Genomic DNA, 25,769 nt, shown 5'->3' with positions numbered 1-25,769 from the left:
AGAGGTGCAGGAATGATTACTAAAACACATACATTTGTCAGGATATGACCACTTCCTGTTCCCTGAAGTTAATGGTTTTTGAATGTGTTATCCTGAAATAAGGTCTGTGGTCAACACACGCTGAAGAGACTTGAACGTGTTGTTCTTCGTCAGTAAATACCCCACTGGTGGTGAATTTAAAATTGGCAGTTGCTAACAAGTTCCTAAATGAGATGACTACTTTCCCCCAGGAGCATTTTCCCTTTGATTAGTTTTGATTTGAACAAAGACAAGACAAGCTTGAAACAGAATATTAAAAACTTGTTGTACCTTTGAGCTACCTGGCCCTACAGTGTAAGTAATACAGTCCTTTTAACCATTATTTTCCTCTCATGTTGACCCTTGCAGGCCAGAGAAGCTCAAGTGATTCAACTGAAAAATAATTTGAGCTGTTGTTTTTGCAAGAGATAAAAACACCCGGTCCTCTATAGCCTCATGGTATTTCTGGAGATTGACTTTACGCTTCAAAAATCACAAATTGGGTTGTTTCATGAAGACTATCCTGCTGATCAAAATGTTGTATTATTATAAGACTTGCAGATATGAGACCTAGTGAAAATGTGCATTAAAAAGGAATGGGGTGTGGCTGAAAGGCTGAATGGCGGCAGCCTGAGGCATTCATTAAAATCGTACTTTCTAACTGCTTACAAGAGATACATAAATCACTTTGAATGAATTCACTGGAGAACAACACAAGAACTGCTCACTATTTAAACGTATTCAAGTGCTTTATTTACAAAAACAAAATGTTTACAATAACACTATAACAGGGGGAAGGGAAACAGTCTATGTTACAAAAATATTGACCTATGTAATATTTTACAGTATCTACATCACATTCCTCGTCTTAATTGTTCCATGAAAGATTGTCTTCAATGTGCAACATTAATAAACCACTTTCTGACACTTTTTTCTTTTTTTCTTCACGCCTCACATTTTTCTTACACACAAAAAGCTTCATAACACCAGCTGCAGGATCAGCGGCCATGTTCTCCTACATGTGAATAATATGCAAAGCAGCGGCTCGCTTTGATTCACCGTCATAAATCAATACTCCAACTTCATTCAGTTCCAACTTCTGGGCCAGTGAGTTCACATTCTGTGTGTGTGTGTGTGTGTGTGTGTGTGTGTGTGTGTGTGTGTGTGTGTGTGTGTGTGTGTGTGTGTGTGTGTGTGTGTGTGTGTGTGTGTGTTTTTTATCTCAGTGCCCCGGTGCTTTCCTCAGCAGTGCTTTTGTTTGCATGTATGTACATACTGTATTCTGACCCTGTGAGGAGGGGCTCTGAGGTCAGCACAGCAGGAGGCATTTCAAAGAGGCGGCTGCACTTGATAGTGTCTGTATGGTGGAGGTGGTGGGGGGGGGGAGGAAGTGGCTGCTGGGTAATCTGATCCGGGATCTGGCCGCGGCTGTTGTTGAGTCCGGGGTGGTTCAAGGGTGCAACACGAGCCAAAGACATCCATGTCATCCTGCAGAGAGAGAGAGAGAGAGAGCAGGAAGAGGCGCGCGGTGATTAGTAACAAATCTACCCAGAGGCACGGGGGGGGGAATCGTCTTGTCTACATCAAAGAAACCCGTCTGGTATGTCTTGTTTTTTTAACCAGCTGCTCCTCATGGACATCAACAGCAGAGGACATCACACAGCAGGAATTACAAGCAAGCAGTTCATGTCTAAAGTAATTATAGAAAAACTGCAGATTTATTTAAGATATCCTCTTTGTTCTCCAGAGGTGGAGCACAGATTATTAATTTAAGTGTAAAACAAATATTGATATACGTCAGTAATTACCCCACTGGTGAATTTCAAAACGGCGGTTGCTAACAAGTGTCTATGAGACTACTAAACGTCTTGACGCCTAACGTTAGCCGCCTTTAGCTGAGCGGTGGTGACATTAGCTTTTTGTTTAAAAAAATCATAAAGTGGTTTTAATATGTGAAGATTACCCAACTGAACAAAACGTGCAAGTTAAATAAACGTTTGTTCGCCACAGAGATTGTTTCTAATCTAAAATCCCATGGAGAAATCCCATTGGCTGTTTGTCGAGAAATGCTAACATCTGGGTCGGCATCCTAATGGTCTCCTGCAGGACAGTCATGCGTCTCCTCACCGTCCTGACTTGATGCCTGCTGTTTGGGGAGAAGTGCATCCGTCACAGCTTCACTGTAGCTCCGTCTGCTCCTCTCAGGTGAGTTCTCCCTCGACGTACACCTTTCCTCTTCCTCTCCGTGCTCCACACTCTCTGCAGGCTCTGGAGCTCCTCTCATCCCAGCGGCCTCTCTGCAGCCTGACTCTGGATGTCCTGCCTCCTCATCCTGGTGTGTATTTCTGTGAATCATAGTTTAAAAAAAAAAGCTGTGGTTATTATCTCCAGGATCTCTGTTCACAGCCACACCCTGTGGTGCTTAACTTTAATGCAAGATTCCCCAGTTGTTTCCCAGCGTCTCCTAGAATCCAATTAAATGTAGAAAATTCCCCTCTGAGAAATGTTGACTGTCCGCCCGGTGCTAATATGCCAGCACTGAGTAGGTATTGAAAGCAGTAGCTGTATTGTTGCTTTCTGGGGCTTTTATTTTGAAAGACATGCATCATCCAGCGCTTACTGTTCAGATACAGTTCCTTTCTGAGTCTTTTATTTTGAAAATAAACCTCACCTTGAGCTTCCTGTTAGGATTTAGATACTTTCTGAGTCTTTTATTTTGAAAATAAACCTCACCTTGAGCTTCCTGTTAGGATTTAGATACTTTCTGAGTCTTTTATTTTGAAAATAAACCTCACCTTGAGCTTCCTGTTAGGATTTAGATACTTTCTGGATCTTTTATTTTGAAAATAAACCTCACCTTGAGCTTCCTGTTAGGATTTAGATACTTTATGGATCTTTTATTTTGAAAATAAACCTCACCTTTTATTTTAATTTGAAAGATAAAGCCTTGAGCTGAGCTTCCTGTTAGGATTTAGATACTCTTTGGGGTTTTCATTTTGAGTTCTGTTCAGGGGCAAAAATGTGCAGTATTTATACTTTAAAAAGTGAAAGATTATCACCGTTATTTCAATGAATTTTTGTTTCAGTATATTGTGTTTCCTCACCCGTCGCTGAGGCTGGTCTGGGACGGGAAGGCGCTGACGTCCAGGCTGCGGCCCAGACTGCAGCTCTCCTCACAGCACAGAGACGGGATCAGGTGCACCGGACCTGAACATCACACACACATCAATTCACCCACCTGCCATCACACTGTACAGAGTGGTGCAGGAATGAGTCCTACAACCTGTGAATGAGTCAGCGTTCTACCACTTCCTGTTCCCTCTTCTCAAAACCAACTGTTTTTTAAATGTGTTTGTAGTTAGACGCTTGAAATAAGGTCTGTTGTTAAGAAAAGCTGAAGAGACTTTAAAGTTTGGTTCTACGACTAAAATACGTAAATGTTTACCCCACAGGTGAATTTAAAAACGGTGAACAAGTGTCTAAATGAGACTAAACATCATCACGCCCTACATTAGCCGCCTTTAGCTTAGCGGTGGTGATGTGAAGTCATGTGACCGTGCTGTGGTTCCTTTACAGCCTACCGTTAGCCTTTTACTCTAAAAACCATAAAGTGACGTTTATATAACTGACGGGTTAGTGGCCTAAGAACTCTTTACTTTGGACAAACGGCCACTGAAGTGAGGATACACTAATAGTTTGATGTTCTGCAGCTGAGACGTACCGCAGGTGTGTCCGGGGCCCAGGTGGCACCGGCAGCAGTGTCTCTGGGGGAAGTCGTGCAGCCAGCGGGGGTCCAGGCAGGACAGCTCGGCCCCGCTGTAGGGACAGTCCTGGGACCGCAGAGAGGCCGCTGAGGGACCACAGTCATTAGAAACAGCAACACACAGGACAGTATTGATAATATTATTTTCCTTTATAATGGTTTTTACATCACACTGAAAAAAACTGAATGAAATGTATTATGTCAACAGATTTCATATAACTGTATTAGGTTAGTTGAAAGCAATAATATTAAGTTGAACCTCATTTTTTTTTTTTTAAAACTTAATATTATTGCTTTCAACTAACCTAATACAGTTATATGAAATCTGTTGACATAATACATTTAATTTAACCCTCCTGTTGTGTTCGGGTCAAATCTGACCGATTTACTACTTTCATCAATCATAACTTTTTTGTTTTACATTGGATTGCATTAAGGCAAGGCAAGGCAAGTTTATTTATATAGCACTTTTCAACACAAGGCAATTCAAAGTGCTTTACAAAAAATGAAAGACATTAAGAAAATGACATTTAAAATCAGTGATATCCTTCACAGCAGACATTTGAACATATCAAATTGCTGATCACCACTTTCTTGATTTGATTTGTAACACCCATGGTGTTCCCGGTCCCAATGCGGACCGCCATAAAGAAAAGGAATTCATAACCAATAATAAGATGTGTTTTCCCCCCCTTATGTGCCCATCCCCCCACATGGATCACACCGCGCACACGCAATACATGTTCAGTGTCTATTCTTTGTATATTTACTGCAGTTTTTCATGTGTACCAGTAGTCTGAAACAATACAGTATGTACAGTTTGAAAGGGTGTTTCATGACATTTGGTGATGATTAATGGTTTTTGTGTTAATGTAATAGCAGTTCAAACAGGACCGGTCAAATTTGACCGCGAACACCAAAGTAATGGGAAGAAAACGAACACAAGACGAGGGTTAAGTCAACATTTTAGCAGTTACCTGCGACAAAGACTTGTTTTGAGTTGCCAGGTTGCAAAAGTGACATTACCTATCTTTTGGAAATGTTTATTAACAACCTTTAAAAGTATTTAGTTACTAAATGTTTTATAAACCATGTAATGAGAAGTATGCAAATCTTCCCCTTTGCTAAAGTAAGGTAGTACTTTTATGACCTGTAAAGAATAGCCCGCCTTTTTACTCTCTTTTCCTAAATTAACTAGATTCTCATCATTTTTTTATATACTATATATATTTTATTTTTTCCTGTTGGTCGTTTTGTTCTGCATGTTTATTTATTGCATTTTATTCGTTTTATTTAATTTTATTATATTTTATTCTTGTTGTTCATGTTTAGCTTTTTCAGAAATATGTACCCTTTTGCTTCAATAGAATAAAAACCTTATTAAAAATGGTAACAGAAACAACCTGGAATTTTGATTTGTTGTCTAATTGCCGCCGTCAGGTGAAATCCTCTTGGCTTCAGATCTGACTAAACTTCTTTCATGCTCTGTAAAGTGTTGAGGAATGCCTCACAACCCTCGGGTCCATGAGGGCGATTAAAATTCTTGAGTATAATTTAAACTGTGAGTGTTTAGTAGCAGCTTGGGCGAAGGGTGGCCGCATGGTTGGAGTAAAACAATAGTTCACTTGTGTTCACCCTGCACTAAAACATGGGTACAAACAGGTAACTGGTCACGCCTTGGTAACTTCTATCTTTGTTTTCAGGTTCATCAGGAAAACGTGATGTCATTAACTCCTCGCCCCGGGACGTTTCACATACTCCAGCGCTTTTAGTCTGATGAATGCGGCTCATTATACAAGTTCCCACAAATATGTAACATCGGGGTTTAATGAAGCTTAACACTGGAGATCACGGCTGACAGATGAACTGGCACCGTGTTTGTGAAGCTGACAAAAGAGCGATTATTAAGGGATTATTATTATTATTAAGTGCCACTCATATTTTAACATGCACTTTCTTGCACAACTTTAATCGCTGTGGTGCACAAGGAAATAAAACACGGCAACAAAACATGGGCTTCTAGTTTCTACAGAACTCAGTAAATCTCAAAAACACATCATATATCCAGGGGTGGAGGAAGTACTCTAGTAGTCATTCTAAATTGTAAAAGTACTCTGTTAGGAAAAGTCCTCTATTCAAAATGTCACTATAGTAAAAGTACAATAGTATTGGCATTACATTAATCTAAAGTACCACATGTAAAAGTTTCTAATGTAATTACCTTGTTGTACATGAATCAGTTAGTAGAGATGCATTATGTTTATCACATGTTTTCTAATGCAACATCTGAAAAGTCACTAGAGCTGTTTAATAAATGTAGTAGAGTAATACTCAAATATGAACTTAAGTGCAGTACTTACGTAAATGTACTTTCCACCACTGCTAGCTCATCACTATGTACATCTTCATTGTTTAGTTGTTCTGAAAACTGAATATGTTTCAGAATATGTGCAAAAGTAGGAACTTAAGCAGAAGTGCATGAATAGTGTTTTCTAACTTCAAGCGTTTACATTGATCTTTGAAGACATGTATCAAAGCACCACTCATCAGAGGTACACCTGTCCTGATTCAGCCAATTCTTTTTATCAGAGATCAACTTGAACAGACTTTGTTCAGCTCTGGGAGCCGTATGTGCACATCATGAGGGATGGGAATGTCTCTGAAAGGAAACTGTGAAATGATGTTGTTTTATTTATTTGATTTGTATGCTTTTAATACTCAAATCAAATCAAGTTTTATTTATAAAGCACATTTATAAACGATTTTTGGTCGAGCCAAAGTGCTGTACATATAATAAAATTAGCCTACAGTAGAGACACTTTACAGCAAATACAACAGGAATACTAATACCTGGTGCAAGTTGAGGGTGTGTGTATGCGTGTATGTGTCTGTGATGTACATGGTTTTTGGTTGTTGTTCAATAGAAAATACCAATAAACATGAAGCTTAGCGCAAGTTCAATGAGGAAGACCAATACCCCCTGGTGTTACACGTCACTTCAATCTCCTCTTCCATTAAGTAATCAGGGGCGTTACTCCCCAGCTAGCCAATCATCGCACCTGCTAACCCCTTTAAATCTGCTCTTCCCTCTCTGTCAGTTGTCATTTCAGGTGTCAACGCACAACCCTCCTCCACCCCTTCGCCTCCTGTCTCCTAATTCAGGGCCAAGCTAATCCTTCTTCCTTCAGACCAGACCGAACCACTTATCACCACCACCAGTGTCTAGACCCCGGGGGGGTTCATCGGAGCGGTTTTCCCCTCCCGAATGATCATCCTACAAACCGGGGCCTAATCTCCAAACATCAGTTAATTCATTGTTGTAATCTGTCAATCATCATTTTCTTATACCATGTGTCCCGGTAATAAACATGTATTTCATACATCACGTCTCTCCTGATTGAAATATTGTGAACAAGCAGATGTGCAGAGGCTGAGACTCACCGCTGGGCTTCTTCTCCAGCAGCTGCCTCTTGCAGTAGATGACGCAGAGGACCAGCAGGGCGAGCAGCACGGTGGCCAGCGCGCTGCAGATCACCGCCGCCAGCGCCATGTCCCGCGGGCTGGTGACCACCGGGGGGAGGGGCACCAGGTTCACTCGCCCAATGCCTGCAGGGAGAGGGAGGGAGAGACATGAGAAACACGATAAGGGTTTATACATGAGAGCAAACCATCAGGGTACTTTCAATCTACGTGATGCACCTTTTAGGGTGAATATAGAGTTGTGCAGGAAGGAGTCCTGAAACCCGGAAAAATATATATATATAACCAAAAGCTCATTTACTGTAAAAATCACATATATACTGTATACATATATGGTTCTTTAAATATATTATGATGTTAATGCTTGTTTACCTACTTAGTTTTAGTTGTAACCAAGTATTGTAACTGTAGTTTTGCTCCTTTTGCTTAATTAAAGAGGCCCGATTCTGCTTTTTGGAGTTTTCCCTTCCCTGTAGAGTCTTCTTTAGATTTGTGTGCACGTAAATGGTCTGCTAAGGCTAAAATCCTTTGTTTACGTCTGTAACATAGTGACATCACTAAGTAACATTTGCGCTTTTAATGGTTAGCACTCCAACACATTGTACGTGTCCCGTCCCGCTAAGGGACGGGACATCTCTTAGCGGTTGACCAATCACAACAGAGCCAGCCAGCTAACCAATCAGAGCAGACTGAGCTCTGGTTTCAGACAGAGGGTGAAGAGAGGTGCTGCAGCACAGGCAGTATGAGACAAAGAAAGAGCTTTTTGAACATTAAGTCGTTTTTTTTTAGAGGAGAAGCTACATCATATTATCCGTCGGGTAACGTGAGACAAATAATTTCGTTTGCGCCTTGAGCCAGTCATCTCTTTGCTGAAAATCTAATGAAATAGGTGTTCAAAGAGAAAACGCCTGTGGTGGATTCTCTCTGTCTGGTTCCCCACAGAAGATGATTTACAGACACCTTCTCCCCCACCTCCCACCGCCCCGGGGCTTCCTCACCGCTCGTCACACAGACATGAAATCAGGAGAAAGACATGTTGGTCAGGCTTTTGAAATAGGAAATATATGTGTGGGTGTGTTTCTTTTAACGCTTCTGTGTGTCACTGTGTCTGCGGTGGTGAGTTAGTGCAGTGATTTCACGATTAGGCCGCTTTCAAACAGCTCTCATCTTCAAGACCCTTCAGACACTCTCATACAGAGTGGAGCAGGAGTGAGTCCTAAAAAGCAGAAATTAGTCAGCACTTTTCCAGTTCCCTCGTCTGGAGGTCAATGGCTTTCTGAATGTGTTGTTGGTAAACCTTAAATAAGATCTGTGGTTAACACAAGCTGAAGAGATTTTAACGTTTTGGTTTACGTCACAAAATACGTCATTAAATTTAAAAACGGCGGTTGCTAACAAGTGTCTAAATGAGACGACTAAACGTCATCACGCCCAACATTAGCTAACTTTAGCTTAACGGTGTTGACATGAAGTCATGTGACCGTGTCGTAGTTCCTTTATAACCTTATGATGCTAACTTCCAGGTCATCCTACACAAATACGTCATCACTGCACCACTCTATTAAAGACTTTTAAACCTCGACAATGCTGGTTATAGATCCCAAAAATACAGAACACCAAAGTGTAATACTTCTAAAGGTTAGATATCACAGTTGATCTGGCACTATTTTAGTGTCTGCTACAGGTAATTATCCTTTCAAGACCTCTTCAAAGAGAGAAGCAAGTGATCCAACAATAGAGTAGTCACTCTCAAATAAAGGCTAATCCTCCACCACAACAAAAGAGAGTAGCAACATTTAAAAACACAACAGAATGTAATGTTTAAATACGTAGATCACAAAACAACCGAACAGTATGACATGTTTCAGGACTGTTTTGCTATGGGTATGTACATGCCTCAGTCATTATCAGTAATCAAATACAATTCTCCTCATCAATGTACGACAGGGAGGATGTGTGTTATTGCAGAGCAAATATTAGAAGTATGCAGGTTTGACGCTATGAAAAAAAGGAATTGTGAGAGATTGTTGATGAATACGACGATATAAAAAGATGAATGGCTTTTTGTTTGAGAAAATCTTTTTCAGTGAGCGCTGCTGTTTGCTTTTCAGAACATTAATCATAGAGGTCCAACCTTTTCATAACACATAGCTCTTTGTCATGCACTGTAAACATTACTTTAGCTCTGAGCAGCTTTTTCATTCAACCACATGGGGGATGAGGGTATTTTGACATGCCTTCCAAGGGAGGACAAAAAAAGAAAAAATTCTAAGAACGAGTTTGACCCAGAGGGTCTAACTAAACTAACTAACTAACTAACTAACTAACTAACTAACTAACTAACTAACTAACTAACTAAAATACATATAGCGCTCGATTCACACAGGTGACAGGTGCATATTCGTTTTTTTGTTTCTCTACTGGGACATGTCTCCATGCTTTAATGTTCAACAAGCTCTTTATTTCTCTCATACTGTATGTGCTGCAGCACCTCTTTTCACCCTCTGTCTGAAACCAGAGCCCAGTCTGCTCTGATTGGTTAGCTGGCCGGAGAGAAACTCCCTCTGGAAGGAACACAGGTCTTTTCACACCATTTACATGTAAAAGTGAAATAGCTGAATCCAAAGTTCTTGGTATAACATCATGCATTTATATGTTCTAATGTATGGCCCTTCTACACACAGGCATTGGTGCTGAAACTTGTCTAAATATGCATAAAAATCACATAAAATAGAAAACTGAATACACCAGAAGAGAACAAAAGTTTGAAACCCCTGTGAGGTGTAAAGAGGTGCCTCTTATATTTGGAGTATGTGGCATCCCATAAAGTCAACATGCAGGGAGGAATGAAAGGCTGCGGGTTATTGGTGTGCAGATAATATCAGCAGGTGTGTGTGTGTGTGTGTGTGTGTGTGTGTGTGTGTGTGTGTGTGTGTGTGTGTGTGTGTGTGTGTGTGTGTGTGTGTGTGTGTGTGTGTGTGTGTGTGTGTGTGCTGCAGCTGCTGCGCCTCAGATAACAGGAGGCCTTTGTTTGGGTGGGGGGGGGTGGGGGTGGGGTGCAGGTGATGCTCACCTTGGACGAGATAAATGTGACCAGAAGAACAAATTCAAGCACAATGGAGAGATGTTACATGTTGAAAATACAATACCGTGTCTGTGTTTATGAAGATTATCACGGTAATCTCTGCTTTGAGGGCTCAACAGACTGAAATATAACACGAGACGGTCGGGGAGTAATAGATTACATGTAACACATGTTTGTATCTTAGTAATTAGGATACTAAAAAGTAACTATATTCCGTTACAGATGAATAGAAAAATATGTGATCAGATTATATTTTAAAAAATGGTGGATTACTATCAGGATTACAATGTTAGTGGAAACTAAAAAGCGCATAGTGATTGTTGTTTGTTGCTTAATGAAAGGCAGGTTTTCATATAAATAAAATCTCTGAACAAATGACCCCTAATTATCTTGGTTACTTCTTTCCAAGGTCACATTGTTCTGTTCTCCTACATAATACACTCAAGTAAAAAACATCTGGTTGATATTTATTTTATCTTGGATCTATCTGCATTGCATTTCCTATTGAGGTAACCCAAAAGACAGTAATCAGGTTCCTTTTATATTGTGATACTCAGATGAGGTTAATGGAAGAGTAATGCTTTAATTAGAACATCTTATGTTTGTCTTTTTCATTCCTCAATCATGCTGTTTCAGTGTTTGTGTGATGAACGCCGGCCTTGACATAACTGTCTGCTCGTCCGTCCATCTGTGAGCTCTCGGTTCAGACACTAGGAGGCCTGCATGCCAGACAAAATGTCCATTGTGTCTGGTAGTTAGCTCCTGATGGGACTCTCAGCGGAGCATTTCCAAATGTTTGAAAGTCCTGCGCCTCCCTCCCAGTGTTATCTCCAGGAGGGTGGTGAAAACTTGAAGGGCAGATCTTTTTCTAAAAGGCCACGCTGGCCGGGGGCAGCGGTGCATCTATGCAGGGGAGGACTGTAAATCTTAACTCCCCCTTCCTCCTCTCTTTCCCCCAGTGGCTTTTTGGAGCCGAGTAGAGAAACAAGACTGTGTTTTATGGATTCCTTCAGCCTCTGTAATGTGTTTTATCTGCTGGAGTTTTTCACTGTCACGGTAGATCTTGCAGAGCTGACTAAACCTTGCTAACACACACTGAAATCATGCAGACAGACACATGCATACTTGCCCTTTGTAGTTTATCCCTGTATTGTTCTAATTACTATTTCCAACTGGATTACACAAAGCAGGTATGCATTTCATCTTTCTTTGCTCAGTAGAAAGAGAAACAATGGTTTGAGTTTGAAGTAAAGCCACACAACATCAGTTATCAGGATTCCTCAAATTAGATGTTTGTGAGAAATGGGGAAAATAGAAAAAACAAGTGCCTTAAAGGTCACCTATCATGCTATTCTAGGCAATAGCATAGGTCTCAGATATATACAAATATATAAAAACCATGTCTATGAAGTGTTTTGCTCAAAATACCAAACAGATCACCCATTCTAGCCATGCCTCATATCCCTCTATTTCACTTCCTGTTTCAAACGTGCTGATTTTGGGAATAAAGTTTTTAAAAAAAAGAAGTTGATAAAAAAAAGGAGGGGGCTGAGCTCATGCGGGAGATGCTACCGGCAAATACTGCGGTGATGAAACGCCATATCATGGATTATCAAGGATTCTTTCTGAAACAGTCTGGAGCTCAAAGGCTTTCTCTCTTGCCGGTTATACCACAAGGTGAGTTCCTTTTTATTTCCTGCTTCTTCACACACATGCTCTCCAGCACAGGTTAGCTCTGAGTGTTAGCGATGCTAATGTAAACACCGACCATATTACGTCCAAAACAGTCGGGCATTGTTTCTGATAGCAACGTTTCTGATAGGGCCGTGGTAAAGCCAGCCCACATTTCCGATATTACGTCATATCGGACGCAAATCTGGATCAGCTCCGTTGTAGTCCCGTTTTTAGAGATTTGGGTACGGAGGAAAATAGAGAGGGTCTTATTTTCTGACGCTGCGTGAGTTCCCCGACACACCGGGGACACATAGTTATGTTTAAAAGACATCAAAAAGTGCATTTTGCATGATAGGTCCCCTTTAAATATATGTGATGTAGTTTAGTTTAGCACATACAGTAGAGGGAGAAATGTCCCCCAGGTGAATTCATTCTCTGAACTACAGGCCATGATGATGAACTGAAGATTAGCTCAGGTTTGACTGAGACTTGTTTCTCTGTGAGACTCCTGAAGGGTCGTAATGTGTGCATTTGCTTTATTATACATCGTTTTTTTTACGTTATCCCATTACATGTAATCCATTACTCCGCAAACTGTTTCCATTTATCTCGCTAACCCTGGCTGGGGTCCTTCTGATGCTCACGCTGCCAAAAAGTGTTCCCAGAGAAACAGCTGCAGCCTCCTCTACCACCAGGAAGTCACACTCAATTACCAGAGGTATAAGTTCACTGGCTTGTTGGTTTTTATGTGGAAACCTGAAATCATGAGGTTGTACTTAACCGTTTCTAATGGCCGGAAGAAAAGACGTTAATTGGATCTGCAGCCTACTGGAATGTGCGTCCTGCTCTGTGAACACACTGTAACACACCTCCGTCTTTCTTTCTTTTTTTGCACAAAAGGTAATACATTGTGCTGCCTTCAACGAGCACACTACTGTACCTGTTGTCGTTTTTTTTTTAATGCTGCTGAGACATGTTTTGTCTATAAATATTAACAGAGGTTTTGTTAAGGAAGTTTGCTCATTTAATCCAAATTGAATGCTGCAAATGAGTGACATTCTGAGCTAATATAATCCAGCGTTGGCAAATCCAGCATTATGTTAGTGGTATCCATTTCAGCTTTTCAACTGCTTAGCTTTGTAAATCCAAGCATTTATTTGCACAAATGGCGCTGCAGCTTGGCACAGGGAGACTTACTGAATGAACTGCTCTAACGTCTGCAGTTCTGGTTACACCAAAGACCTTGAGCGTGCGTGAACAGGCTTTTTTTTCATGTTTGTGGCACTGCAGCCTGCGTTTTGGTATCATTTGGCTTAGAGTTCAATAGTGTGCTGTTTGCTTTTGGACTATTGTATCCTAGTTGTTTCATCTTAAAAACATATTGTGGGGCTGGGATGAATAGCCTTCATTCATGGAAACATTTAACAAAATGTCCCACTGATGTGAGGCCAAGCGTTAGAAGAGGAAAAAGAAAGGAGAGGAGCTTACAGTGCGGCTCATAAGGAGGCGGAGGGTCTCCACAGGGGATACACTCCATGTCCTGGAAACCACTTAGTTTGGTCTTCCTGTAATATCTGTTGAACACACAAAGGGAAATATTTTAAATCTGTCATGAACATTTGCACATTGTGTACTCACACTACCTCACTGGATTAACATTTTAATCAACAGAACAGCTACTTTGCACAATTTGTAATGTATGTATTACATAAGTTTTATTTAACACGTTGAATATAGAGTATTTTAATTCTACCATCCTACCTACCTAACATCCTTCTTACCAATATACCTTCCTCCCTAGTTACCTACAGACCTACCTACCTTACTACTACCTACCTACCGACCTACCTTCCAAACATCCTTCCTTCCTACCTACCTACGTTTGTACCTTCCTACCTAAATATTTACCTACCTACTTATTTTGCACTACCCAATACTGTTGTAAAAAATCATTGTGCAATATTTACTTTACTAATTTATCTGGTAGCTACTTTATTACGTTTTAGATCTCACTGCTTCTTCCACCTTTTCTCTATCGTCGTTGTGAAAAGTACACTTTTTCTGTGCTGTGTGTGTCGCCCTCACCCTGCCAGACAGTCTCCACACACGGCGTTGCTGGTGGTCGAGCAGTTGCCCTTCTGGAGGCGGTTGATGAGTCCGCAGTCCAAGCAGGGCTTGCACTTCTGCAGACTGCGGTCCTCCTTGAAGCGGCTGCTCCGGCAGGGCACGCACCGGGCATCCTCTCCATAACCAAAGCCACATTCCTGGGGGGATTAACGGGAGAAATACACCGCGTAAGAGGTGGGGTTGGTGATTTGGGGAGATGTGCAGCTGGTGAAAAGAGGGCTTGAATGTGGACTACCGGGGGTCTGAATTAAAGAATGGTCTTGGCTCGCAGGATCAGAGGAGAACAAAGGCCGGCCTCTTTTGAGAGTCCATTTTACACTGGCAATAATCTCCCTGACTCTCTCCGTTTCAAAGAGCGGCCTTCCGCTGCAAGACCCAGAAAGGCCAGTCATTTGAATAATAAAGGACCTGGGGGACACCCACTGTTGTATTATTGCAAGTTTATTGCTGCGTTTTTGTGCAACTCCCTCTCCAAGCAGACTCTGTGAGTGTCCCGTTGATTGAGTGGCCAGTGGGCAAAAGGAAACGCTTCAGGAAGGGGGTAAGGATTATGGAGAGGTATATGGAGAAAATAAGTTGAATACTCTTTTCGTCGTCTTCAACAATTGAAACAGCACTTTAAAAGCACAGCTTCCTCCTGCTATGTGACTGATCTAATGCTCAACCACCTTTTGAGGATTTGTTCACCTGAAACCAAGACGTTTTTGAAAGATTATTTTTTGGGAAAAATATGTTTTTGCCAGCTCTGACAAATGTAGACAGAAAGAAGAACTATGTTTGGTTCGTTGAATTATTTATTTTAGAATGAGTATAACTTTTTCACATTCCACATTGTTTTATACAACAACCGGCAATGTAGAAATGAGGACCTCTGGTCTGATATATAAACGACGCGATACGAAAAATACAATTTAATACGATACGACACGACACGATACCAAAACAACTTTATTGTGTTTGTCCATTGATCATAACACCCAAGTATTTATATGAATCAAATACCTGCTTGATTATTTCAGTATGGAGGACGATAGGGACTTTATTTCCTCTGTTTTCTTTGTGTTAATCTCAGAAGCAACAGTGGGCGACCAAATCTTCTTTCTTCTGCCCTTCCCCTCTTTATCACTCATCAGCCACCCCCTCTCTGTTTCTCACTCTTTCTCTGTCTCTCCCCCCCCCCCTCCACCTCCACTTTTCCCTTCCCTTCCCGGCCTTATATGGAGAGTTCATAACAACAGCTGCAACGCTCCATATCGCCGGTCCACCTCGGGCCAGGCTGGCTCAAGGGTTCAACGTCATGTGTTTGGCTGGAAGGACTGAAATCCTCATCTTCTGCCATCGGACGATCGCATCTTTACCCCCCCCCCCCTCCCTCCTTTCTTTATATCTTGCCAGTCTGCTTCCCCTAACCCAACCCCCCCCCCCCCCCCCATATCAGACTTGTTGTGCCCACATTCCTGCAGGACTGCATGCCCAGGCAGTGAAACGGGACACGGGCGAAGAGAGAAGAGAAGCCCCGTTTGAAGCTGGCCCCCCTCCCCATGTCTATCCTCCTGGCTCATGATTGCTCCGCTGGACAACAGGTGGACAGCTGCTTTGGAGCTGATAATGAAGGATCAATGCATGATGTCATCCCTGCCGAAGCTTTTCACTCAGCGCGGTGTACAGTAATATCAGCTGTCATTTAAATGTCAGTTTGTCATTGAGGTCTTTCAACACAACGTTTGAGGGATTTGAAAGAGAACGAATTACAAAACAAGAGATGGAAATGAACAGCTGGAGTAAAGAAATACAATTAATATATTCGGTGTTAGTTCAGTGTTGAGTTTTAGTTCTTCTCACCATGACCTTTGCTTCTAAACTACACCAATGTGGATTGTTACCACCTATGATGTTAGACCAAAGCATTAAAACATGTAGAGTTTAATCCCAGGTCAAATGTACGGTAACGGGTCTTGAACATATTGTATCGTATTGTAACGTATCGTGTCATATCGTATCGTTAGGTGTCGAAACGTATCTAATCGTATCCCAAAGTAACGCATCATACCGTACCTTTCGTATCGTAAGGTGTCGTGTCGCATCGTTACGTATTGTGGTGTATCCGATTGTATAGTATTGTAACGTGTGGTATTGTATCGTAACCACATCGTAACATATCGTAACCGATATCGAATCGTATCGTATCATCGTGCCCCCGTGCCTGTGGGAAGCTCAGACTGAGTGAAGGGAGGCTGGAAAACTACCAAAGCACTCAACCCTAATACTACTCCTCAAGAAAGTGCTGTAGGTGACCCACTTCCACAAGAAGGATGGTTCCCTTCCCCCCCCCCCATGCTCAGCACTGGCACTAGCTCTGCCTGCGGGGCCTCACATGGCAGGACGGGGGCCGATGCCACGTCGTCAGGAGCGGGTCAGAGCACTGAAACAAAAGGAATAACAGGCCAACTTCTGGCCCTCTGATCCAGGCGGCACAGATCATCAAGGAGTGATCTCTTTCTTCTTTTATCCCCGCTAACAAAGCTGCATAGCCAACATCCTGCACTGACTGAGCAGCTCAAAGAAACTCCTTACTCTGTGGTAAACTGTGACGTTGTTGTTATTATAGGAAAGGGTGAGAACAAAATGTGTAAGCCTTTCCCAACACACCATTAAAAAGCCACCAATAACTGCAAATGAATACACATTAAGCAGTTCTGGACAGTAACAAAAGAACATTTACTTAAAGGTGGGGTAGGTAAGTTTAAGAAACCGGCTCGAGATACACTTTTTGTTATATTCCATGGAATGCTCTTAACATCCCGATAGCAATGAATATCTTAAGTGCTTTGACAAAAAATCCATTAAAAAATGTCATCTGTGTTAGCCGTAGCGCTGTAAAAAGCACGACCAATCATTTTAGCCGGCCCGGCTAAAATAACTGGATGGCCTACCTGCCTGTCAGCCTTCCATCGGTGCACAAACTTATCTCGTGCCCTCATTGGTCATGTGCGTGTTCGTGTGTGTTGGAGGAGGGGCTCTGTAAGGAAGTGGCAGATTTCTTCCGGCTGTGTATTTTCAAATTCTAGCGCACTCGAGCTGGTTTCTCCAAAATTACCTACCCCACCTTTAAGCACCATAATTAAGTACTGTTTTGACATAAATGCACTTAACTTAAGTAGTCGACTTCCCTAACATATTGACATCACTAAACACTTGTGCTTCTATTGGCTAGCTCTACAACACATTGTATGAGATGAGGATAAGGGGCGGGATATTTCTATGCGGTTGACCAATCACGACAGAGCCGACCAGCTAACCAATCAGAGCAGACTGGGCTCTGGTTTCAGACAGAGGGTGAAAAGAGGTGCTGCAGCACAGGCAGTATGAGAAAAATAAAAAGCTTTTTGAACATTAAAGCATGGAGACATGTCCCAGTAGAGGCACTAAATAAATAGTAATATGAACCTGGAAATTATCATAATAGGGCCCCTTTAAGCAAATGGACATTCATGTGTGAATCCTTAAAAACAGATGCTAAACATCCCATTTCCATGCCCTATCTCCCGATCCAGTTTAGTGGGACTGCCAAGCATAACAGCAGAGGAGTGTAGAGGAGAGAGAGAGCTGAAGCATGTTCAGACGCAGAGATATTTCTCAGATTAGTAGGGAATCACAAGGGGGGCAGCAAGTCATCTGATCTGGTAATGAACCAACACTGAAAACAAAGTATGAGAGCTAGAGCAGTGCTCTGTCTGGGATACAACACACTCCTCTCTGTTACACTTTTTTCCCCACTCAAACTTGATTTGTTCAGACAATTAAAAAGCAACATCCGCACAGTAACCAAACAGCCTGTGTTCTAGAGTTTTCAGAAAGTTAATTATTGTGTATTATGGACACAAGATGGTGATTTATCAATGCATTTTTCCCCGCAAATAATCAAGGTCAGTATAAATCCCAACAGTAGATGAATAGGGTATATCTCCAATCATACTAATTCAAGATATATGTTAACTATTGAGACCATTTTACAGTGTATAACTCTTTTATTAGTGTTATAAACATGTCAGTCTCTCCATCTCATGAATGATTTTCATTCAATGCTGTAGAAGGTTCTGCCTTTACGAGTAATTGCTTTTTTCACGGCTACTTTGAATATTTGTCTGTCCGTAGCAATTCCTCTGTTAAATTATAAAATGATATATATGATTGGGCTGTCAGAGTATGTCTTCACTCTATTACAGCTGGTTTATGTTTTTTTTATACACATAACAGTGAAGATAATGCTTGTTCTCTGAATTTGACAATTGTACATGTTGCTTTTACACCCTTTTGTCTCTCATTCAGAAGTCCTTTGCCCTGGAAGTGTGGCTGCAGGAAATGTTTCACTCTTGCTACAAACTACAAGACACATCAAAGTTGTGTTTTTAGGCTGCTGGCAGTCTTCCAGCATTTCCCCTCGCATGCTTGATACAGCACAAGTCCAACTTACTATGAATGAAAAATGTCTGAGACAGAATAAGTGGTTTTAATGTAATGCCGTTCCCTCTGTGTGTGGTTATTTTAGCTACAGTTAGTGTAAAGGGGCTAATTGATGTGTGTCAGCCCGCCTAAGAGCAGCTTCCAGAGGCAAACTTCCAGAGCAAACTGGGGCACATTCCTCTGGGATCTCCATGGCAGCTGCACAGAGTGACTCCAAAACTCTGCTTCCCTCTGAGCCCTGCCTTTCAGAACATGCATGGATTGTCTCCAGATCAGAAGTTGTTTCTCTGGGAAACTTTCTCTGAGTTGCAGGGCCGGGTCGCCGCTGTGAGCGGGACTCCCGCTACCTTCAGAGAAAGAGCGAGGCGGCCAATTATTAACCAGGACCCCGGGGTGGCTAGCAGCATTCATGCCTGTGGAGCTGAGGGAACACGAGGACTACTGAAGCGTATGACCGACCACAGAGTGCATGTCTGCGTGCACGGAGATTAAAGGCAACCAGGCTTAAATGCATGTGTGCAACAGATGTCAAGGGTGATGCAGAGTTTTTCCACCAGTAGGGGAAAGCTGGGATGAGAGTAGAAGTGTTCAGTCATTTTGAAAGAAAACTTTACAGACAGAAGACATTTTTCATTGTGACTCCTGACAGATAAACCTGACTTGCCTCTATACTTAAAAACATGGCAAACCTCCGGATGTATTAAAGTACTAATTAACTTTTTTAATGTTTATGAATGATGACGAATAAAACCAAAAATGTACCACTACAGTAAGTAACACAATGTTCTGTTTGCCTTGACTGTACTTTCACTCTTGGTCTTGGAAAACTTTACAAAGGATGCACTCGAGAAAAAACTGCAAGAAAAACTATTATCATTAAGTTTACATTATACTCTTCTTTTTCACAATGCACTGTACTACAGTATACAACTATACATATCATTAAAGAAGACACATTTTTAATCCTAAATATCTTGGTTTCTTCTTCTTCTTTTTTTTAGAGTCACTGATTTTAAGCATTTTTACAGGTAACTAGTAATTGTAACAGAGTACATTTTTTAAGTAACCCTCCCAACGCTGGCTGCCAGAGAGGAAAAAGCTGAGTCTATTGAAGCCTGTTTGTACAAAGCACACATAAACCTGTGGCTAAGGTAGGTGGAGGAGAGGAGAAGTAGTCCCAGTTGAAAGAACAGCAAGCTTAGGCATGGCTGGCTTCAAACGGTGAAGACAATGAGTTGGACAGGGAGCAGCGGGGAGAAACAATGGAAGCCATTCAGCCGCAGGAGGTCAGGAGTATGGGTGTGACTGATTAAAGAGGGGCCGGTGTTCGACTAAAGCTAATACCGGCCCGGCTGCTCTCTGCATGAAAGAGGAAGTCATAAATAATGTTGGATACACTTTTCTCAACATTGTCCTTGCTTTTCATTTGCAGAGAGGTTTTTTTTCACCATCCCACTTCCTTTAGGTACAGGAAGTTGATTCAACTGACCGATAATAGATCCCTCATTGGACTACTAGTGGTGGAAAGTACATTTACTCATGTAGGCTATATTTGTACTTTACTTGAGTATTTCCATTTTATGCTGCTTTATACTTCATTTCCAAGGCAAATGTTGTAAGTTTTCCCCTTTTGTTAATTTTTTTTGACATGTAAAACCAGAAAAACAGCAACAAAAAAAAAAACCTTGTTGAATCAGCCGTATAACGTGAAGGCATATTTTAAGGATTCACAGAACTTCACAGGTTGCAAAAGAAAATGACATTCAGGCACAGTAATCATTTTAGCACCATTTAGCAAATGTTAGCATGCTAGCTAGCTCTTGTAAGATGGTCAAAATAGTACTTAAATATGGTGCTTTAGTACATTTCCTGAGTTACTTTCAAGCACTGGTAGGCTACTAGGCACAGTGTGTGTTAGAGCTAGTCAAACAGCATATCCCTTGTGAACATGTTAGCATGCTGATGTTAGCATTTAGCTCCAACAGCTGCTGCCTAATACCAGCGGTGGAAAGTAACTAAGTACATTTACTCAAGGACTTAAGTACAATTTTGACATAATAAAACTTTATTTTAGTTAATCCACTCATATTTGAGATAATTAATCAGGTTACTTTTTATATTGTGATACTCACATTACATTACTTTTTTTGGTACAGTTATTGTAACGCAAAATATGTTTTAAAGTTTTAAAGGTCCCCTATTATACTGTTTTTCGTCAATATATTGTAGGTCTCAGATATATACAAAACATGTCTCTGAAGTGTTTGTCTGAAACACCAAACAGATCATTGCAGCATTACCCATAATCCCCTCTGTTTCAGCCCTGTTTCAAAAGTGCTGATTCTCTGTCTGTTACTGTAGATGAAAATAATAATAATAATAATAATAATAATTTCAATTTATATAGCGCCTTTCACGAAACCCAAGGAAAAATAAGGAGCCCCTCCCCACGCCCCTCTGAGAGACATTTGGGGGGGGGTTACCTTGGTTGGTGATTGGCTAATGGTTACACAAGCCAAGAAATAGTTATGACATCATAAAGTGGCCAAAATCTGATCAGCTCATTTTCAGACAGATTTTTATATAAATGGATCAGGACAAAAAGAGAGAGAATCTTTGTTCCTGAAACTTTCAGAGTCTCTTTACACAGAGGGGACACATGTTTGAATGTGTGGATTTTGCATAATAGGTGACCTTTAAATAACCCTGTTTATTGAAGGTGTACTCACCTTTGAGAGCTCCTGTCCTGCATCACACTGCCTGCAGGGTCTACAGCTCCCGAAGCGGTCCTTGTACTCCTGCTCTCGGCACTCCCTCGTCTCCTCCTCGGCCCCCACAGGAATCTGAGGGGACAGACGTTTGGTGAAAGTTAGAGATTCCTGTGTGTCATCACTACTTTCATCCACAACAGACTGAATCCACAGCTAATCTCTCTCATAATAGTTTAAAAGGGATTTCTTCAAAAACAAGTCTGATACTGTTGGGATGAGATAACATTTAATGAGCCCTGTGGGAAAAGCAGCAGATTCTTAATCAAAAGCAACAATACAAGGATCGCAAGAGAGAAGATAGCAAATACAATACAAATACAAAAAAGTAAAATGACACTCAGCCTTGTCAGTGTTACCAGCCGTTGCCTGTTTAGCAGTTCATGTGTATGTGTGCAGAGGTGAGGTAATTAGGTAAAAGCAGAAATACTTCAACAGTCACCAAATGCTCCAGTCCAAGCTGTGTGCATCACTTTTAAGTGTCCCCTGGTTTCCGTTGTGTTTTGAGCTTCTTGCAGTGTTTTGTTCATACAGCAAAGGATGAGAGTAAAACGTTTCAGTCATTTTGAAAGAAAACTTTACAGACAGAAGACTTCTTGATAGGGAGTCCTGACAGTTAAACCTGATTTGCCTCGATACTGAAAAACTCTGACATGGCAAACCTCTGGATGTATTAAAGTAATAATTAATCTGTCAAATGATTATGGATTTTGACGTAAATGTTTTTTTACCACTACAGTAACGCCATTTTTTGTTTGCCTTTACTGTACTTTCACTCTTGGTCTTGGCCAACTTCCATCGTGCAGTGTTTCGTTTATACAGCGCTTTTAGTAAATGCTGTATTTGTTTCGCCAAGTTGGTGAATGTTTTCTAAATCCATGTGTTGTCAAGTTGGTGAAGATGTTTCGTCATTTCTATGTGTTTTGGCACATTTGTGTTTTTATATTTACAACGGTTTTGAAACTGCAAAGCGTTTATCCTAATGGAAATGTTTTGCACGGGTCGGACACTGTAAATTGTGGTAATTATAGGTTGTAAGCAAATCAAAAGAACGAAATGATCTTGTTTTCTTTCTTGTGTTGAAAATAAAATGATGAAATGCTTACCAGAGCTGAATATATGACATGCACGGTGAGCAGAAGTGAGAAGGTGTGTTGAAGGATCCTGAACATGTTGATGAAGCACTTGTTGCCTGCAGCTGTAAACAGGACACAACAGAAGACAACTCAGTACTAAAGGCAAAAATCAAAACTAACATTTTCTTCTGAGTTGTACCACCAATACAGGCAGGTTTAGGCAGTGGTGGAAGAAGTAGTCAATTTGTAAAAGTACTCAAGTTACAGGTGAAAGTCCTCCATTCAAAATCGTACTTAATAAAAGTAAAACGTGTTGGCATCAAATTATACTTAAAGTACCAAAAGTAATGGTAATGCCTAAAGGCCCATTTCAGGATCTTATATTTAAATGTGCTGGATTATGATCAGTGGAAGAAGTACTCAGATCCTTTACTGAAATAAAGGTAGCCATTCATTTTGTCAAAATACTCCATTCCAAGTAAAATTCCTACCTTCTGATCTAAAGGTACAGGTCGGCAAAATGTACTTAAAGTATACAAAGTTAAAGTACTAACTATGCAGAAATATGTGATATATTATTTTATATGACATTTTGAGATTATTAATATTGTTGCATCAAGCAGCATTTGACTGTTGTTGAAACACAGTTTTGATGCACACATTATTAATGCAAATACTTTTTTGTAATATATTGTTTAATTGTACTTTGTTGTACCTTAAACATGTTTGTCCACTAGTTACATTTTTAGAGATGCATTATGTTGAACGATTATCACATGTTTTAATTCAACATCTGAAAATTCCCTAAAGCTAAGTGAAGTAGAGTAAAAGTATAGAAATACTAAAGTAAGGTACAAGTATGTACTTAGTTTCCATCTTATTTATTTTAATGTAATGTTCCTATGAGTCTTCTTAATGTAAATCTGTGGAGGTTGTAATAAACAAGCATAAACTAACTTTGCTATACTTTAAGTTCATTAAACTGATTTGTACTTCATAATGTAGGAATTGTACTTGTAATGGAGTATTTTGACATTAAGGTATGGCTACTTTTACTTCAGTAAAGGATCTGATCACTTTCTTTCACCTCCGATCATAATCCAGTCATTTCATATACACCTTATGTTTCTGAAATGGGTCTTTAGGCATAACCAGTACTTTTACTTTTAGTGCTTTAAGTCTAATTTGATGCTGATACTTTTTTACTTTTACTTAAGTAACATTTTAAATTACTATTATGTACTGCTACTTGAACTTGAGTAAAACATCTGAGTACTTTTCCAGTGGTGGAATGTAACTAAGTACATAAAGACAAGTATTGAACTTAAGTACACAATTTAGATACTTCTTCTTTACTTGAGCATTTTCACATTATGCTACTTTATAGTTTTACTAATCTACATTTATTTAACACATTTAGCTACCACTATTATTAAAAGATATCAATTAACTCGTACAATATCACATTATATTATAGGTAAAGCTACCCAGCAGTGTATAATGTAATTCAAATAAACCCCACCTTTATCAAGTGCCACAGTGAAGTGATGAACACATTAATGCAATAATAATTATCATTTTAAAAAGTACCAATATATACGGTGCCTAAATGGACCATTCTGCACAATGACTACTTCGGTACAGAAGGTTACATAATTAATAATAACTTAATGTTGCTAATACTTTTTTTGTACAATTCTGAATGCAGGATTATTAATTGTAACTGAGTATTTTGACTCTGTAGTATCGGTACTTTTACTTAAGTAAAACATCTGAGTAACTTTTCAACCACTGCAAATTTTAAAGCCACATTACAGTCAATTTATCTTACAGTGTAGCTACAATAACAGCATCATTATTGTAATAGTCTGAGATGGAAGAAGTGCTCATATCTTGGACTTAAGTCAAAGTAGAAGTACCAGAGTGTAAGAACCTACTTAGTTACAAGTGAAAGTTCTGCAATCAAATTATTACTCAAGTAAAAGTACAAAAGTATCAGCAGTATTATATGTTTTGATTATAATTATTGATGCATTAAAGTGTTATCAACGCTGGTAAAGGTGCAGCTAGTTTTAATGACTTTGTATACTGCAGGGTAGCTTGAGAATTTGACTCCAGGTGTAACTAAAGTCTTATTTAAGTGTTGATTATATTTCACATCATCAATCCAAATTTGCTAAGTAATTAAAGGTATTAAATAAATGTAGTGGAGTAAAAATACACAATTTACCTCTGACTTGTAGTGGAGTATAAGTAGCCTACTATAGCAACACATGGAAATACTGAAGTCAAGAACAAGTCCCTCAAAATTGTTCTAAAGTACAGTACTTGAGTATGTACTTAGTTACTTTACACCAGTGGCTATAGTGCACATGTAAAACTTGCAAACTAACCGAAACGAACCAAAGGCTTGTTCTGTGTTCATTGTCGTAAGAGCCCAAACATCGAAAGTCTAGAAACGAATGAAAGTCTCTTCTTACCTGAGAGAAAAAGAGTATTTAAGTGAAGTTGTTGGTGGTTTTAAGTCGACAGCAGACCGGTGAGAGGTGAGCTGTGTGTCCCGCACCGGTCCGCTCACCATGTCAGCTGCAGAAACACAGCGAGCAGGACTACACTCTGCCACAGATCAAAGACGGGGAGAGGGGGTGGCTTCATGGATCTGACGCGCGAGTATCTGATCCCTAATCAGCCTGCCTCACATCAAAGAGCCGTCCCCGCGAGGCAAACACACACACTGGCTGAGAAATGTGATCAATAATAGCGTTTCCTCTACCGCTTTGTTATCAGTCTCTCTCCCTCTTCACTCTGTGTGTGTGTGTGTGTGTGTGTGTGTGTGTGTGTGTGTGTGTGTGTGTGTGTGTGTGTGTGTGTGTGTGTGTGTGTGTGTGTGTGTGTGTGTGTGTGTGTGGTTTATTTAATGGCTGTTTCATGGAAGTTGGTCTCTTGGTTTTTGAGCTCCAGCCAAGTGGCTTCCAAACTGTGGTCCGTCGACCTATATAATGGTCCTCCTTCACAGGGTCCCTGTCGGTCCCAATTTGCTTTTGTTGTCATTGTGCAGAGTGCAAGCCAATGAAATGCATATACATCTAACAAGAAGTGGATATATATATTTTGTATTCTTATTCAACTCTGAGGAAGAGCAGGTTCAATGACATCTTACTGATTGTGTCTGCATGCTGGAAAAGATACTGTATTCAAAAGGGAAAGGGATCATTGCTTGTTATGTGTTGGAACTTTTGCATCATGGCTGGACAACTTATTTAATAAAGTTCAATACAAAATATATCCATGCGTCTTTTCTTTTTTTTTACAAA

At 40.4% G+C, this 25,769-nt stretch overlaps 1 protein-coding gene across 1 annotated transcript; it reads right to left on the bottom strand.

The window, feature by feature from the left end:
- Positions 1 to 748: 748 nt before the first annotated feature.
- Positions 749 to 25,198, bottom strand: tnfrsf19 (tumor necrosis factor receptor superfamily, member 19). Its single transcript, XM_034224787.1, has 10 exons — positions 24,936 to 25,198; positions 22,486 to 22,577; positions 21,341 to 21,454; positions 14,106 to 14,284; positions 13,509 to 13,594; positions 7,223 to 7,387; positions 3,740 to 3,868; positions 3,123 to 3,225; positions 2,146 to 2,363; positions 749 to 1,506 (listed from the first exon to the last, which is right to left on the bottom strand). Exons 2-10 carry the CDS (start codon positions 22,549 to 22,551, stop codon positions 1,502 to 1,504), a joined length of 1,065 nt encoding a protein of 354 aa, XP_034080678.1. The 5' UTR covers positions 22,552 to 22,577; positions 24,936 to 25,198; the 3' UTR covers positions 749 to 1,501.
- Between the last annotated feature and the right edge of the window lie 571 nt (positions 25,199 to 25,769).

Source organism: Gymnodraco acuticeps, unplaced genomic scaffold (assembly GCF_902827175.1).
Source record: "Gymnodraco acuticeps unplaced genomic scaffold, fGymAcu1.1, whole genome shotgun sequence".
Classification (NCBI taxonomy): Eukaryota; Metazoa; Chordata; class Actinopteri; order Perciformes; family Bathydraconidae; genus Gymnodraco; species Gymnodraco acuticeps.
This window is presented reverse-complemented; position numbering and strand designations above follow the sequence as displayed.

Excerpts from the sequence above, each read along its gene's own strand:
- tnfrsf19 (XM_034224787.1), bottom strand. The coding sequence starts at position 22,551 with ATGTTCAGGATCCTTCAACACACCTTCTCACTTCTGCTCACCGTGCAT. Across the intron at positions 3,869-7,222 it reads GCTGGAGAAGAAGCCCAGCG|CGGCCTCTCTGCGGTCCCAG; the intron begins GTGAGTCTCAGC and ends GTGGTCCCTCAG. Across the intron at positions 2,364-3,122 it reads CAGACCAGCCTCAGCGACGG|AAATACACACCAGGATGAGG; the intron begins GTGAGGAAACAC and ends TATGATTCACAG.